The sequence below is a fragment of the Pangasianodon hypophthalmus genome, chromosome 4, assembly GCF_027358585.1.
Source record: "Pangasianodon hypophthalmus isolate fPanHyp1 chromosome 4, fPanHyp1.pri, whole genome shotgun sequence".
NCBI classification, from domain to species: domain Eukaryota; kingdom Metazoa; phylum Chordata; class Actinopteri; order Siluriformes; family Pangasiidae; genus Pangasianodon; species Pangasianodon hypophthalmus.
Window position 1 is genome coordinate 9,621,908 of NC_069713.1, and position 15,597 is coordinate 9,637,504.

At 37.0% G+C, this 15,597-nt stretch overlaps 1 protein-coding gene across 1 annotated transcript in view; it reads right to left on the reverse strand.

Moving 5' to 3' along the window:
• Positions 1 to 15,597, reverse strand: part of LOC128318153 (basement membrane-specific heparan sulfate proteoglycan core protein-like) — a 68,094-nt gene that overhangs the window by 28,897 nt on the left and 23,600 nt on the right. The window contains exons 4-7 of the mRNA XM_053233531.1: positions 14,654 to 14,926; positions 13,583 to 13,855; positions 4,743 to 5,015; positions 3,701 to 3,973 (exon numbers count right to left, since the gene is read on the reverse strand). Coding sequence (XP_053089506.1) covers positions 3,701 to 3,973; positions 4,743 to 5,015; positions 13,583 to 13,855; positions 14,654 to 14,926 — 1,092 coding nt within the window. The remainder of the gene's footprint in view (positions 1 to 3,700; positions 3,974 to 4,742; positions 5,016 to 13,582; positions 13,856 to 14,653; positions 14,927 to 15,597) is intronic.

Genomic DNA, 15,597 nt, shown 5'->3' on the forward strand with positions numbered 1-15,597 from the left:
GATTTTAGCCAGGCGTTTGGAAACAGTTCTACCAACAGTTGTGTCCCCAGATCAAACTGGATTTGTTAAGGATAGGCAACTATTTTTTAATATTAGACGGCTTTTTAATATAATCTCTACCCGCAGACCCAATAGTCGGATGTCGGAGGTGGTGCTCTCATTAGACGCTGAGAAGGCCTTTGACAGGGTCGAGTGGGATTTTCTCTTCTCGGCCCTGTCAAAGTTTGGATTTGGCCCCAATTATATATCGATGATCAAATTGCTTTACGCTAGACCCAAAGCATCGGTGCAGACAAATAACATCAGCTCCAGTCCTTTCTCTCTTCATCGTTCAACAAGGCAGGGGTGCCCCTTGTCACCTCTCTTATTCGCTCTAGCTATAGAACCTCTCGCCATATCGTTACGCTCTGCAGTAGGTTATAGAGGAATTTTAAGAGGAGATGTAGAGCACAAAGTACGCAGATGATCTGCTTTTATACATCTCAGACCCTCTAATCTCAATACCAACAATCATAACCATATTGTCAGAATTTGGTAAGGTGTCTGGGTACAAAATTAATATATCTAAAAGTATACTATTTCCAGTTGGTTTTAAAAACGGAGAAAATTCACAGACACTATCTACTTTTCCCTTCAGCATCTCAAATGGTTTCCGATACCTTGGGATAAATATTACACGGGAGATCTCCGGTCTTTTTAAACAGAATTTTTTAAATCTTTATCAAAAAACTGATCAACAATTAAAAAGATTATGCACTCTCCCCTTCTCACTGGCTGGTCGCATAAGTATAATCAGAATGAATGTTCTACTCAAATATCTATTTCTTTTTCAATGTATTCCAATTATATTACCCAAAAATAAAAAATAAAAAGATTCTCTCATTTCATCATTCATCTGGAATAAAAAAACTCCAAGAATAAGAAAGGCATTTTTACAAAGACCTAAATCCACAGGGGGTATGGTATTGCCAAGCTTTCGGTTGTATTACTGGTCTTGTAACATTCGATGTGTCTTTTTGGGATGGTATGCACCAACCTGACTGGGAACGGATGGAAAGTCGAGTCTTTTATCCAAACACTTTAAAATCACTTTTATTCTATACTTTTATTAAATATTCATATTAAGAATATTTTTAAGCTCTTTGGTTACCCATGGCTTGTTGTTTGGAAATACTGTCAAGCTTTTTGTAGGAATAATAGAATCAACACAAAAATTAATATAACTGGAAACCACCAAAACCTGATCATTCAAATCAGGGCTATCATTTAAAAACGAGTCCCAATCAGTACTCTCAAAGCAACTTTGCAGTTCTTTTATGCTAGAGACAGTCCAGTTCTTTATTATCTTTTCCTCTCTTTCCTCACGCTTTACCACTGGCGTGTAGGTCGAAGCTAAAAGTATTGTGTTATGGTCAGCCGTTCCAATCTGCGGCATCGATTTATAGGCATCTTTGATCGGGCCATAACACTTGTCCAAAGTCCTATTCGCCCGAGTTGCACATGTAACATATTGAAAATATCCTTTTAAAACATTGTCCATGTAACACTGATTAAAATCACCTAAGATGAATTTAGGAGAATCAGGAGCAGTGGCGTCCAATTTATGCAGAGTTTTCATCACCACATCTATGGCTGAGCCCAGTTTAGCATGAGGATGAATGTACACAACAAGAAAGTATAATTGAGGAAACTCACGTGGTAAATAAATTAGTCGGGTAGAGAGAACAAGCATTTTGATGTCCATAGAGCATATTTTGTCCTGCACAATCACGTTATTGCACCAACTCTCCCTAGTGTACACACACACTCCACCTCCATGCCTTTTCCCAGTAGCATCTTTATCTCTATCCAAACAAACCGGTCTGGAAAAGCCACTTATCCTCAGGCAATCATCATCCACAGAATCATCCAACCATGTTTCAGTCATCACTATCATGTGTGCATTCCTGTACTCATGTAGAAAGGCCACATTCCCTTGTATTTCATCCATCTTATGACGAAGAGAATGGACATTACTCAGTATAATATTAGGCAGTGGGGTAAATCTCTGATTCACTGTCAGCCTCCGTTTGACTCCTCCGCGCTTACCCCGTTTCCTTTTGGTCCTTGTTAACAGCCCGGCGTTGTAATTTTTCACCGTATCCACATTTGTGTAGGAACCTGGCCGTAGTTCTACAGGGATATCCCACGAAGGGTCCACCGAACCAGCAGCCGAGCGTAGACTCAGGATAAATTCCCTGGAGAGCATTAATGTATTGACTCGGCTTAAGCCGGGCACACACTTAAAATGTGTGCTCGACATTAGTGGTATAAAACTGCGCACCGCTTCTCCCAGAAAGATGAGTAGCAACAGGAGTCGTCGAAGATTGAACATTTTCTGTGTTTACGCACTCCTGATCTTAGCGAATTTAAAATATGCTAAACGACTTATGCTAAAAAAAAGTAGCTAACACTAGACAAACGAACAAAAACACATTAAAAACTTAGCACGTGGGACGCCACACATATACCTGAATTTATCCTATTATATTTACACGTCTTATAATGTTGTCATTATTGAAATTATTGTTTCAGGCAGGAGAGATGGTAACAATTACAGACGATGATTTTTATTAAAATAGCTGGTAATGATAAACAAATCCAAATCATGAGGCAAATCTCAAAAAAAGTTAAACAGGCTGAAGGTCAGGCGAGGTACAAACTGGAGATCACAGAACAAGACAAAGTTCAAGAGTCGACAACAAACACGAGGGTCAAAACCAGAATTAGGAAGCAACAGACAAAGGCTTAGTGCATCAGGTGAGAACACAAACTGAACAAATACTTTGCAGTGTGCTGGTGCAGTGAGTGTGCTTATACAGTGTGTGTGCTAACAGGGTCCAGGTGTGTGTGATCAGGAATTGGGTGACTGTGAGTGTGACACTGAACATGGTGCATGGGTGTTGTAGTCCCTAGTGTCCATGTTTGTAGGTGATGGTGCATTGTGGGAAATAGAGTCCGGTGCAGATTCCGGCATTGCCATGACACATTGTTTGGCTTTGTGATTTTCTTATAGAGTGTACATTTTTAGTTATTTTTAACAAGTAGATCTTTATTGCTGAATTCCTCCAGTCAGTGAACGTAGGGCTCTTTGGTGCAGCTGATGTGTTACAGAGACTCTGTGTTGGACTGAGGTGTGTTCGAGTTCTTGTGTGTGCATGTTAAAGAAAAATGGGGTAAAGTGTGTTTTGCTGTTGTAAGCTTGGGTTGACACAACCTGCACCACCAACTGCACACATCAGTATCTGTTTAAAAATCTTCTTCACGCAACTAAACTTACAGATCTTTACTGTGAAGCCACAACAGTGAAACCTTGAACTCGGTTTTCAAACATGCAGAATCATCACAGTAGCTTCAGCTTGACTGTTAGGTGAAGAACATGTTTCTTATACATATCAATGATTTTCTAACAATTTAAAATAAAATTAAAGGCAAAATGACGTTCCAGCAGTCAGACTGAATAATAAGTTGTAGTGATTCTTTACAAATCAATAGAATCGGTAACTTTAAACTAGGAAATTGCAAATCAAAAGTAAACAGACAAAAAGGAGATGTAAAATCATTATAATGAGGCTTTGTGTCTCATATGATAAAATCTGGAACAAAATCTGAAACGAATCATAACTTTTACATTTATAAGTAATAACATACGTTCACTCACCTGATACAGAGAGTGGAACAGGATCACTCGTCTTTGAGATCTGAGAGTCACTTCTCCTCCCTCTGCAGGTGTATTTACCACCGTGATCATTTTCAACAGAGCTGATGCTGAACTCCTGTGTTGTTCTGTATGGGTAGAGTGTGTGATCATTCTTATTCCAGCTGTATGTCCACTCAGTGTCTCCTCCTCTCTGTATGTCACACCTGAAAGTCACAGTCTCTCCTCTGAACACCTGTGTATCAGGCTCTATAATCACCACAGGTTTAGGATTCTCTGTTAAAAAAAAAAAATCACTATTTTTTTTGTATGAATTAATTTCCAACACCATTATTTAAATGAGTAGTAAGATTTTAAAATGGAAGACAGTATATCTGCTCACATGTAAAAGATGAAGCTCTGTCAGAGGTGCACTGAGTCATTTTAACAATCACTACTAATGAAGTAAATGTAGATCACAATTTGGAAAACTGACTCAGTCCTAAAATTAATCAAGTTACTGTTCTGAAAATTTAGATCTTTTTCACTATTGATGAATGTAACAGATACACAGTAATGCTAGAAATAACTGACTGAGTATAACTTGATTACATTTGTAATGGGTATACTTAATAAATGAAAGAAAAAAATAGTGCTAGGAAACAATAGCTTCTCCTCATATATCTCTAATCTGTCTCATTCTTTCAGACACATACACACCCATACACACACACACACACACACACACACACAGACAGATTCTACAGCCTCTTACACTCAGTATTTCAGTATAAACGTTCGCTCCTCGTCCTCTTCACTCATTCACACTCAGGCAGGTCTCGACTCGAGCATGTTGATGTTTCTGAATCAGAAACTTTATTAAGCCCCTTTTACAGCCTCTGAGCAGCTTGTTAAAAGAGTTTTACAGATTTTGGTGATATTTCCTTTGTTATACAGAGTTCTCAGTATGTAGCTGTGTAAATCTTGCTATATTGTGACACTGCTGACATGTTGTTTATATGTTCATTGTTGTGCAAAATCACTTAACAGGAAGTCTCTTACTCACCAATAACGTTTACCCAGAGTGCATCACTGTAGTGTGTGTAGTGGACTGGGTTTCCTTTTCCAGCTCTGCACTTGTACTGACCTCCATCAGAGACTCTTACTGAGCTGATGGTGTAGGAGTGTGTTGCAGTTTCAGTCTGACGGCTCTGTGTGTCTTTGATCCAGTAAAACTTCCATCCAGCAGACTGCAGCTTCAGTGTACAGTTCAGAGTCACTGAGTTTCCTGTCAGTGCAGCTCCTTTAAGGTCTGATGTGAGTTCAGGTTTAGGTTTTTCTGTCAGAAATTAAATACACTTTCAGAATGTGAAGTAATCTTTACTACACTAATCACTTCTACAGTAAAACAGTAATACTCTCTCTGTGATGATGCTAAACAACTTATGACTACTTTTAAATTGTTTTAGAATTTTTAGTTAAACACATGATGAGAATGAAAATAGGGATATTAAATGTAAAGCTTCACTGTGATCGAAGTGAGGGTCAGAAAATAAGTGCTGTGTGATGATGCAGGTCTCTAATCTCTCTCTACTCTACATCAGTTTATTTTTATGGGTGTATAGAGTAAAGATTATTTTGGAAAAGTGGAAGACAAAATGCAAAACTACACATATAAACTTTATTGGAAGACATATTGGAAATGTTTAGAAATGGTCTTGTTTTTTAACACTTTTTTTTGTCTAAACATCAGTAAAAGTGGGTCGTGTTGCCACCTCACAGCAAACAAACAAACAAATAAATAACTGTACATTATTAAAATGATATGAAGACAGTACACTAAGTAGAAATCTCTGCATACTCAGTAGGAGGTCTAAGTAACATTCTGTATTTCCCAGTCTACCTTAATCACCTGCTTATTTACACATTTCATAAAAACATCATTTAATGCACATATAATCCATCAATGCCTCATTTAATCATAGTTGTGGGGTGTTTCATTCATCCATTCATGCATCCATCACATCTCTTCACTTTTCCTCTCTCCACTTATTGTATTTAAGACTGTCCCAATTAAACTGAACACTGTGCTGTTCCTAATGACCTCCCCATGTCTGACAATCTTCACAATGATTACATTATAAACATCTGGACATGATCTGAACTGATTTTATGCTTATTTTGTTATGGTTTATCATATGTTTATATGCATCATAAATAACAATTTTAGAATCTTATTTAAAAAGAAACAACTGTATAATATATGTGTCATTTTTCTACCTCAAGAACTTTTTAAGTTAACTTTTTGGGATGCTATGATGCTATGCTAACTGTATTGTATAATTACTTGGCTGTTTTGCTTGTTGAAACTTTGCATGCTGCCTTCTTTTTCAAGAGATTTTTAATCTTAATGAGACTTTACCTGGTTAAATAAAGGTTAAATGTAATAATAAATCAAACTTCCTGTTGAATTCTGACGCCCCCTTACATGATGTCACATGAATGGAGTCATGTAATTTCTATCAAACACTACCACTGCAAGGCCTCAGTAACATACGTTTTTACATTCACTTATCAAGCCAGAAAATAAATAATGCTAGGTTTAACCGTCCCAATATTTGTTTTTTGTTTACTACTCTATTAATCCCACACGGGGCAATTGCGTAAGGCATAGGCAGCACATCCCAAACTTCAGTTCAAATATACATAAAAACACACACACACAAAAAAGACATTTTTACACAAATTACAACAGTACAACATGCTTCATAGTAAATTCAACCACAAGTAAGATCTAAAAAATAGTGCAGGACAAATTAAGAACCATTAATACTCATCAATACTCATTACTACACATAAACCCATAATCAGAAAATGGAATTTCAATTACACCCTTTTGTCAGATAAGAAAATAGTAGAGGAAATTAAAAAACAAATCAGATTTTTTCTTGAAATGAATGATAGACCTGAAACCACAAAATCCACACTTTGGGAGACATTCAAAGCTTACATGAGAGGCCAAATTATTCTACTGAGTTGCCTTAAGAATAAACAGCGAAGGGAAAAAGAATCAAGATTAACCCAAGAAATTTTGGAGACTGATAGATTATATGCCATCTCTCCTACGCCAGATCTCTACAACAAAAAACTCTCTCTTCAAACTGAGCTAAATTTACTTTATACAACGGACACCACAAAATTATTGACACAACTAAAACATAAGTATTATGAATATGGGGAAAAAACGGGTAGATTGCTGGCGCAACAAATTAAAGAAGATGCTGCATCACGATTAATTACAGAAATACGAACGGAAACTGGACATATCACTACAGACCCAAGTGTAATTAACAATACTTTTAAACAATTTTATTGTAAACTCTACTCATCAGATTCCAAACGTGACACAAATCTTATAGACACTTTTTTTGAGAATATTATTATACCCACTATTAATCTGGAGAACAAAAAAGTGTTAGAGCAGCCTGTTTCAATTGAAGAAATAAAACAAGCGATTAATAGTATGCAAAGTTCAAAGTGCCCTGGCCCTGATGGGTACAGTGCAGAATTTTATAAGGCGTTTAATGAACAGCTCGCACCACTTCTATTAACAGTCTTTAATGAATCTTTAACAGTCGGATATCTCCCACCCTCTTTATACGATGCAAGTATCTCCTTAATACACAAAACAGGCAAAGACCCGAAAGAGCCAGGATCTTTAGACCTATAAGTCTTTTGAATATCGATAACAAAATATTAGCCAAGATTTTAGCCAGGCGTTTGGAAACAGTTCTACCAACAGTTGTGTCCCCAGATCAAACTGGATTTGTTAAGGATAGGCAACTATTTTTTAATATTAGACGGCTTTTTAATATAATCTATACCCGCAGACCCAATAGTCGGATGTCGGAGGTGGTGCTCTCATTAGACGCTGAGAAGGCCTTTGACAGGGTCGAGTGGGATTTTCTCTTCTCGGCCCTGTCAAAGTTTGGATTTGGCCCCAATTATATATCGATGATCAAATTGCTTTACGCTAGACCCAAAGCATCGGTGCAGACAAATAACATCAGCTCCAGTCCTTTCTCTCTTCATCGTTCAACAAGGCAGGGGTGCCCCTTGTCACCTCTCTTATTCGCTCTAGCTATAGAACCTCTCGCCATATCGTTACGCTCTGCAGTAGGTTATAGAGGAATTTTAAGAGGAGATGTAGAGCACGCAGATGATCTGCTTTTATACATCTCAGACCCTCTAATCTCAATACCAACAATCATAACCATATTGTCGGAATTTGGTAAGGTGTCTGGGTACAAAATTAATATATCTAAAAGTATACTATTTCCAATTGGTTTTAAAAACGGAGAAAATTCACAGACACTATCTACTTTTCCCTTCAGCATCTCAAATGGTTTCCGATACCTTGGGATAAATATTACACGGGAGATCTCCGGTCTTTTTAAACAGAATCTTTATCAAAAAACTGATCAACAATTAAAAAGATTATGCACTCTCCCCTTCTCACTGGCTGGTCGCATAAGTATAATCAGAATGAATGTTCTACTCAAATATCTATTTCTTTTTCAATGTATTCCAGTTATATTACCCAAAAATAAAAAAAAAATAGATTCTCTCATTTCATCATTCATCTGGAATAAAAAAACTCCAAGAATAAGAAAGGCATTTTTACAAAGACCTAAATCCACAGGGGGTACAAGGGGATACAAGCTTTTGGTTGTATTACTGGTCTTGTAACATTCGATGTATGTCTTTTTGGGATGGTATGCACCAACCTGACTGGGAACGGATGGAAAGTCGAGCCTTTTACCCAAACACTTTAAAATCACTTTTATTCTATACTTCCGATCTCTCCAAATTCAAATGCAAGAACCCCGTGGTCTCATACTCATTAAAAATTTGGTCTCAGATTAGGAGATACTTTAAATGGAACTGCTGTTCAATACAGACACCATTGATTAATAATCAAGCCCACAAGTTACTTTCAGAAAACACATTTAAATTATGGGACTCAAAGGGTGTTCATTCATTTGCAAATTTGTTTACCAACAAGATTTTTTCTACATTCGACCAATTGAAACTTAAATTTAATATAGATAATAAAGATTTTTTTAAATATTTACAAATCCGTGACCTTGCGAAGACGGTCTTTCCTTCTTTTCCCAGTCAACCACAAGAAAATGCTATGGATAAAATTTTTCTTCAAGAGCCACTTAAAAAGGGGTCTATCTCCAAAATTTACCACAGCCTTTCACAGATTGACTGTACTTCCACTTTGGACCATTTGAGGGAAGCGTGGAATGATGATTTATCGACAAATATTACAGTAAGTCGATGGGAAGATGCTCAAGGTTGGGTTCACTCCTCCTCAGTCTGTAGAAGACATGGCCTTATTCAGTTTAAAATTCTACATCGACTACATCTATCAAAAGAAAAGTTATTCAAGAGCGTATTTGTGAGCATTGTGGACATGCCCCTGCATCTTTAGGTCATACATTTTGGAAATGCCCCAACATCACCCTCTATTGGGATACAGCTTCCTATGGATCCTGTGTTGGCACTGTTTGGGGTACCTGATGATAGATTATGTCTAAACTTCAAACAAAGGAATGTTTTATGTTATGTTACATTATTGGCCAGGCGTTTAATTCTATTAAATTGGAAGAGTAAATATCCACCAACTCACATAATACAAGTTTTAAGGGACACAATGCAACATCTAAAACTAGAGAAAATCAAGTTCTCATTGAGACAAAAAGAAGGTCTTTTTAATATTATTTGGCAGCCTTTTATTGAATATTTCAACACTAGAGTAAAAGGCAACATTTTAATTTGATATTGTATGTGCAGGTTTTTGTTGTGTTTTTGTTGCTGTTGTTCTGTTTTTTTTTGTTTTTTTTTCTGTTTTGTTGTTTTGTTTTGTTTTTTCTGTATGTATTCGTGTCTCATTTATTAACACTTGTGAATTCTTGTATAACTAATGTTCGCATATTGAGACAGTGTTGTATATTGGAAAACTCTAATAAAAAGAAATGGAAAAAAAAAAATACTCATTACTACAATTCAGGTTACAAATACGAATAGCTTCTGGCACAAAAGTAGACTTGTATCAATTGGTCGTACACTTAATACTTCTAAGCCGCCTTCCAGAAGGCATTACCTCAAAATGCTTGTGCAATGGATGCGTGTCATCATTCATGATACGCCGAGCTTTCCTTATCACTTGTTGCTCATAAAATTCATTTAGGCTCTGCAGTGGCATACCAATAATTTTTGAACAAGTCTTAACTATGGTCTGGAGGTGATTCTTATTCTTTAGAGAAAGTGATGAAAACCAACATAAAAATGAAAAACTCAAAACGCTCTCAATAAAAGTATTATAAAATACACTCAGTAAAGGTTTTTGTACACAGAAAGAATTCAATTTCCTTAAAGCAAACATTCTTTGACGAACCTTGTTAATAATAACCTCTGTGTTCTGCTGAAACTTTAAAGTCGTATCAAAAACAGTTCCAAGATATTTGTACTCCTCTCTTCTATCAACCTCTTTACCCTGAATAAGAGCTGCACCCTTGGAGCATTTTTTCTAAAATCAATCAACATCTCCTTTGTTTTTGTTATATTTAATCTCAACTCATTGCACCATGTAGTAAACTTAAGAAGTGCGAGACTATCATCATCCTTTGAGCTTGATAACAAGGATAGGAAAACTGTATCATCTGCATATTTAACAACATAACAATTATCCTCATAACTTTTACACTCATTTGTATAGAGGATAAAAAGAATTGACGACAATACACACCCCTGTGGAGTCCCGATAGACATACTAAGTGTATCTGACAAAACTCCATTCATCCTAACCCTTTGCTGTCTACTAATTTAAAAATCCAAGATCCATAAAACCAGCCCATGATTAACATTAAACTCATTCACAAGTTTCTTAACTAAGATAACTGGATTCATTGTATTAAATGCTGAGGAAAAGTCAGCAAATAATAGTCTGGCAAATGAGCCCCCATTTTCCAAATGTTGATGTAAAGTGTTCAGAAGAAAGAAACCTCTTTTAGTGCGATAAGCAAACTGTAAGGGGTCTAATTTCTCATCGCAAACTTTCATAAGCTGTAACTTAACTTCCCTTTCCAGAGCTTTCATAACTAATGAGGTTAAGGCAATAGGCTGATAATCATTAAAAGAACATGACTTCTCTCGCTTCGGGATGGGTTCTACAATAGAGGCTTTCCATAACCGAGGAACTATGGCTTGATCCAGTGAGGCTTGAAACCATGTGTGAAACACCCCACTGAGCTGCTCTGCACAGTGGTTAAGGGTTCTGCCACATATACCATCAGGTCCGGGAGCTTCATTAAAAGGTGTAGGCTTCAGCTGTTTAATTATATTAGGGAGACACAGTTTCACAGGGGCAGAGGGACTCAATGTCTGTTTAAACTCTTCAAGTGCAGCACTTAAATCATGTTTTTCCAAAGGCGGGAAGAACAAGTTCAAGTCATTGGCTAAGGAGTTCATATCATTTTTATCCGTTATACCTGGCCCCTTCTTGGATGTATTTATGTCCGCCATATTTTTGATACCTTGCCAGACAGCCTTCATATCACCTTGAACAAACTTTTCTTCTATTTTATTTCTATAATTTAATTTAGCACGTCTAATCGCTCTTTTAAACTCCTTATTAATATTTTTTTTCTCCTCATTAGTCCCTAATAGAAATACCCTTTTTTTCATATTAAGAATATTTTTAAGCTCTTTGGTTACTCATGGCTTGTTGTTCAGAAATACTGTCAAGCTTTTTGTAGGAATAATAGAATCAACACAAAAATTAATATAACTGGAAACCACCAAGACCTGATCATTCAAATCAGGGCTATCATTTAAAAACGAGTCCCAATCAGTACTCTCAAAGCAACTGTGCAGTTCTTTTATGCTAGAGACAGTCCAGTTCTTTATTATCTTTTCCTCTCTTTCCTCACGCTTTACCACTGGCGTGTAGGTCGAAGCTAAAAGTATTATGGTCAGCCGTTCCAATCGGCGGCATTGATTTATAGGCATCTTTGATCGGGCCATAACACTTGTCCAAAGTCCTATTCGCCCGAGTTGCACATGTTTCAGTCATCACTATCATGTGTGCATTCCTGTACTCATGTAGAAAGGCCACATTCCCTTGTATTTCATCCATCTTATGATGAAGGGAACGGAAATTACTCAGTATAATATTAGGCAGTGGGGTAAATCTTTGATTCACTGTCAGCCTCCGTTTGACTCCTCCGCGCTTACCCCGTTTCCTTTTGGTCCTTGTTAACGGCCCGGTGTTGTAACTTTGCACCATATCCACATTTGTGTAGGAACCTGGCCGTAGTTCTACAGGGATATCCCACGAAGGGTCCACCGAACCAGCAGCCGAGCGTAGACTCAGGATAAATTCCCTGGAGAGCATTAATGTATTGACTCGGCTTAAGCCGGGCACACACTTAAAATGTCTGCTCGACTTTAGTCGCATAAAACTGCGCGCCGCTTCTCCCAGAAAGATGAGTAGCAACAGGAGTCGTCGAAGATTGAACATTTTCTGTGTTTACGCACTCCTGATCTTGGCGAATTTAAAATATGCTAAAAGACTTACGCTAAAAAAAAAGTAGCTAACACTAGACAAACGAACAAAAACACATTAAAAACGCCACAATATGCCTGAATTTATCCTATTATATTTACACGTCATATAATGTTGTCATTATTGGAATTATTGTTTCAGGCAGCAGAGATGGTGACAATTACAGAGGATGATTTTTATTAAAATAGCTGGTAATGATAAACAAATCCAAATCATGAGGCAAATCTCAAAAAAAGTTAAACAGGCTGAAGGTCAGGCGAGGTACAAACTGGAGATCACAGAACAAGACAAAGTTCAAGAGTCGACAGCAAACACGAGGGTCAAAACCAGAATTAGGAAGCAACAAACAAAGGCTTAGTGCATCAGGTGAGAACACAAACTGAACAAATACTTTGCAGTGTGCTGGTGCAGTGAGTGTGCTTATACAGTGTGTGTGCTAATAGAGTCCAGGTGTGTGTGATCAGGAATTGAGGGACTGTGAGCGTGACACTGAACATGGTGCATGGGTGTTGTAGTCCCTAGTGTCCATGTTTGTAGGTGATGGTGCATTGTGGGAAATAGAGTCCGGTGCAGATTCCGGCACTGACATGACACATTGTTTGGCTTTGTGATTTTCTTATAGAGTGTACATTTTTAGTTATTTTTAACAAGTAGATCTTTATTGCTGAATTCCTCCAGTCAGTGAACATAGGGCTCTTTGGTGCAGCTGATGCGTTACAGAGACTCTGTGTTGGACTGAGGTGTGTTCTAGTTCTTGTGTGTGCATGTTAAAGAAAAATGGGGTAAAGTGTGTTTTGCTGTTGTAAGCTTGGGTTGACACAACCTGCACCACCAACTGCACACATCACTATCTATTTAAAAATCTTCTTCACTTAACTAAACTTACAGATCTTTACTGTGAAGCCACAACAGTGAAACCTTGAACTCGGTTTTCAAACATGCAGAATCATCACAGTAGCTTCAGCTTGACTATTAGGTGAAGAACATGTTTCTTATACATATCAATGATTTTCTAACAATTTAAAATAAAATTAAAGGCAAAATGACGTTCCAGCAGTCAGACTGACTAATAAGTTGTAGTGATTCTTTACAAATCAATTGAATCGGTAACTTTAAACTAGGAAATTGAAAATCAAAAGTAAACAGACAAAAAGGAGATGTAAAACCATTATAATGAGACTTTGTGTCTCATATGATAAAATCTGGAACAAAATCTGAAACGAATCATAACTTTTACATTTATAAGTAATAACATACATTCACACACTCACCTGATACAGAGAGTGGAACAGGATCACTCGTCTTTGAGATCTGAGAGTCACTTCTCCTCCCTCTGCAGGTGTATTTACCACCGTGATCATTTTCAACAGAGCTGATGCTGAACTGCTGTGTTGTTCTGTATGGGTAGAGTGTGCGAGCATTCTTATTCCAGCTGTATGTCCACTCAGTGTCTCCTCCTCTCTGTATGTCACACCTGAAAGTCACTCTCTCTCCTCTGAACACCAGTGTATCAGGCTCTATAATCACCACAGGTTTAGGACTCTCTGTTAAAAAAAAAATCACTATTTTTTTTTTATGAATTAATTCCCAACGCCATTATTTAAATGAGTAGTAAGATGTTAAAATGGAAGACAGTATATCTGCTCACATGTAAATGATGAAGCTCTGTCAGAGGTGCACTGAGTCATTTTAACAATCACTACTAATGAAGTAAATATAGATCACAATTTGGAAAACTGACTCAGTCCTAAAATTAATCAAGTTACTGTTCTGAAAATTTAGATCTTTTTCACTATTGATGAATGTAACAGATACACAGTAATGCTAGAAATAACTGACTGAGTATAACTTGATTACATTTGTAATGGGTATACTTAATAAATGAAAGAAAAAATAGTGCTAGGAAACAATAGCTTCTCCTCATATATCTGTAATCTGTCTCATTCTTTCAGACACATACACACCACTATATACACACACACACACACACACACACACACACACACACACAGACAGATTCTACAGCCTCTTACACTCAGCATTTCAGTATAAAAGTTCGCTCCTCGTCCTCTTCACTCATTCACTCTCAGGCAGGTCTCGACTCGACCATGTTGATGTTTCTGAATCAGTAAGTTTATGAAGTCCCTTTTACAGCCTCTGAGCAGCTTGTAAAAAGAGTTTTGTGGGTTTTGGTGATATTTCCTTTAACTTTAATAAATGATTTAGCTGAAAGTGTTCTCTGTATGTAGCTGTGTAAATGTTGCTATATTGTGACACTGCTCACATGTTGTTTATATGTTCATTCTTGTGCAAAATCACTTAACAGAAAGTCTCTTACTCACCAATAACGTTTACCCAGAGTGCATCACTGTAGTGCGTGTAGTGGACTGGGTTTCCTTTTCCAGCTCTGCACCAGTACTGACCTCCATCAGAGACTGTAACTGAGCTGATGGTGTAGGAGTGTGTTTCAGTCTCAGTCTCAGTGCGCTGTGTGTCTTTGTTCCAGTAAAACTTCCATCCAGCAGACTGCAGCTTCAGTGTACAGTTCAGAGTCACTGAGTTTCCTGTCAGTGCAGCTCCTTTAAGGTCTGATGTGAGTTCAGGTTTAGGTTTTTCTGTTAGAAATTAAATACAATTTCAGAAAGTGAAGTATTCTTTACTACACTAATCAATTCTACAGTAAAACAGTAATCTCTGTGATGATGCTAAACAACTTATGACTACTTTTAAATTGTTTTAGAATTTTTAGTTAAACACATGATGAGAATGAAAATAGGGATATTAAATGTAAAGCTTCACTGTGATTGAAGCGAGGGTCAGAAAATAAGTGCTGTGTGATGATGCAGGTCTCTAATCTCTCTCTACTCTACATCAATTTATTTTTATGTGTATTTATAGTAAAGATTATTTTGGAACAGTGGAACACAAAATGCAAAACTACACATATAATCCTTTTTGGAAGACATATTGGAAATGTTTAGAAATGGTCTTGTTTTTTAACACTTTTTTTTGTCTAAACATCAGTAAAAGTGGGTCGTGTTGCCACCTCACAGCAAACAAACAAATAAATAAATAACTGTACATTATTAAAATGATATGAAGACAGTACACTAAGTAGAAATCTCTGCATACTCAGTAGGAGGTCTAAGTAACATTCTGTATTTCCCAGTCTACCTTAATCACCTGCTTATTTACACATTTCATAAAAACATCATTTAATGCACATATAATCCATCAATGCCTCATTTAACCATAGTTGTGGGGTGTTTCATTCATCCATTCATGC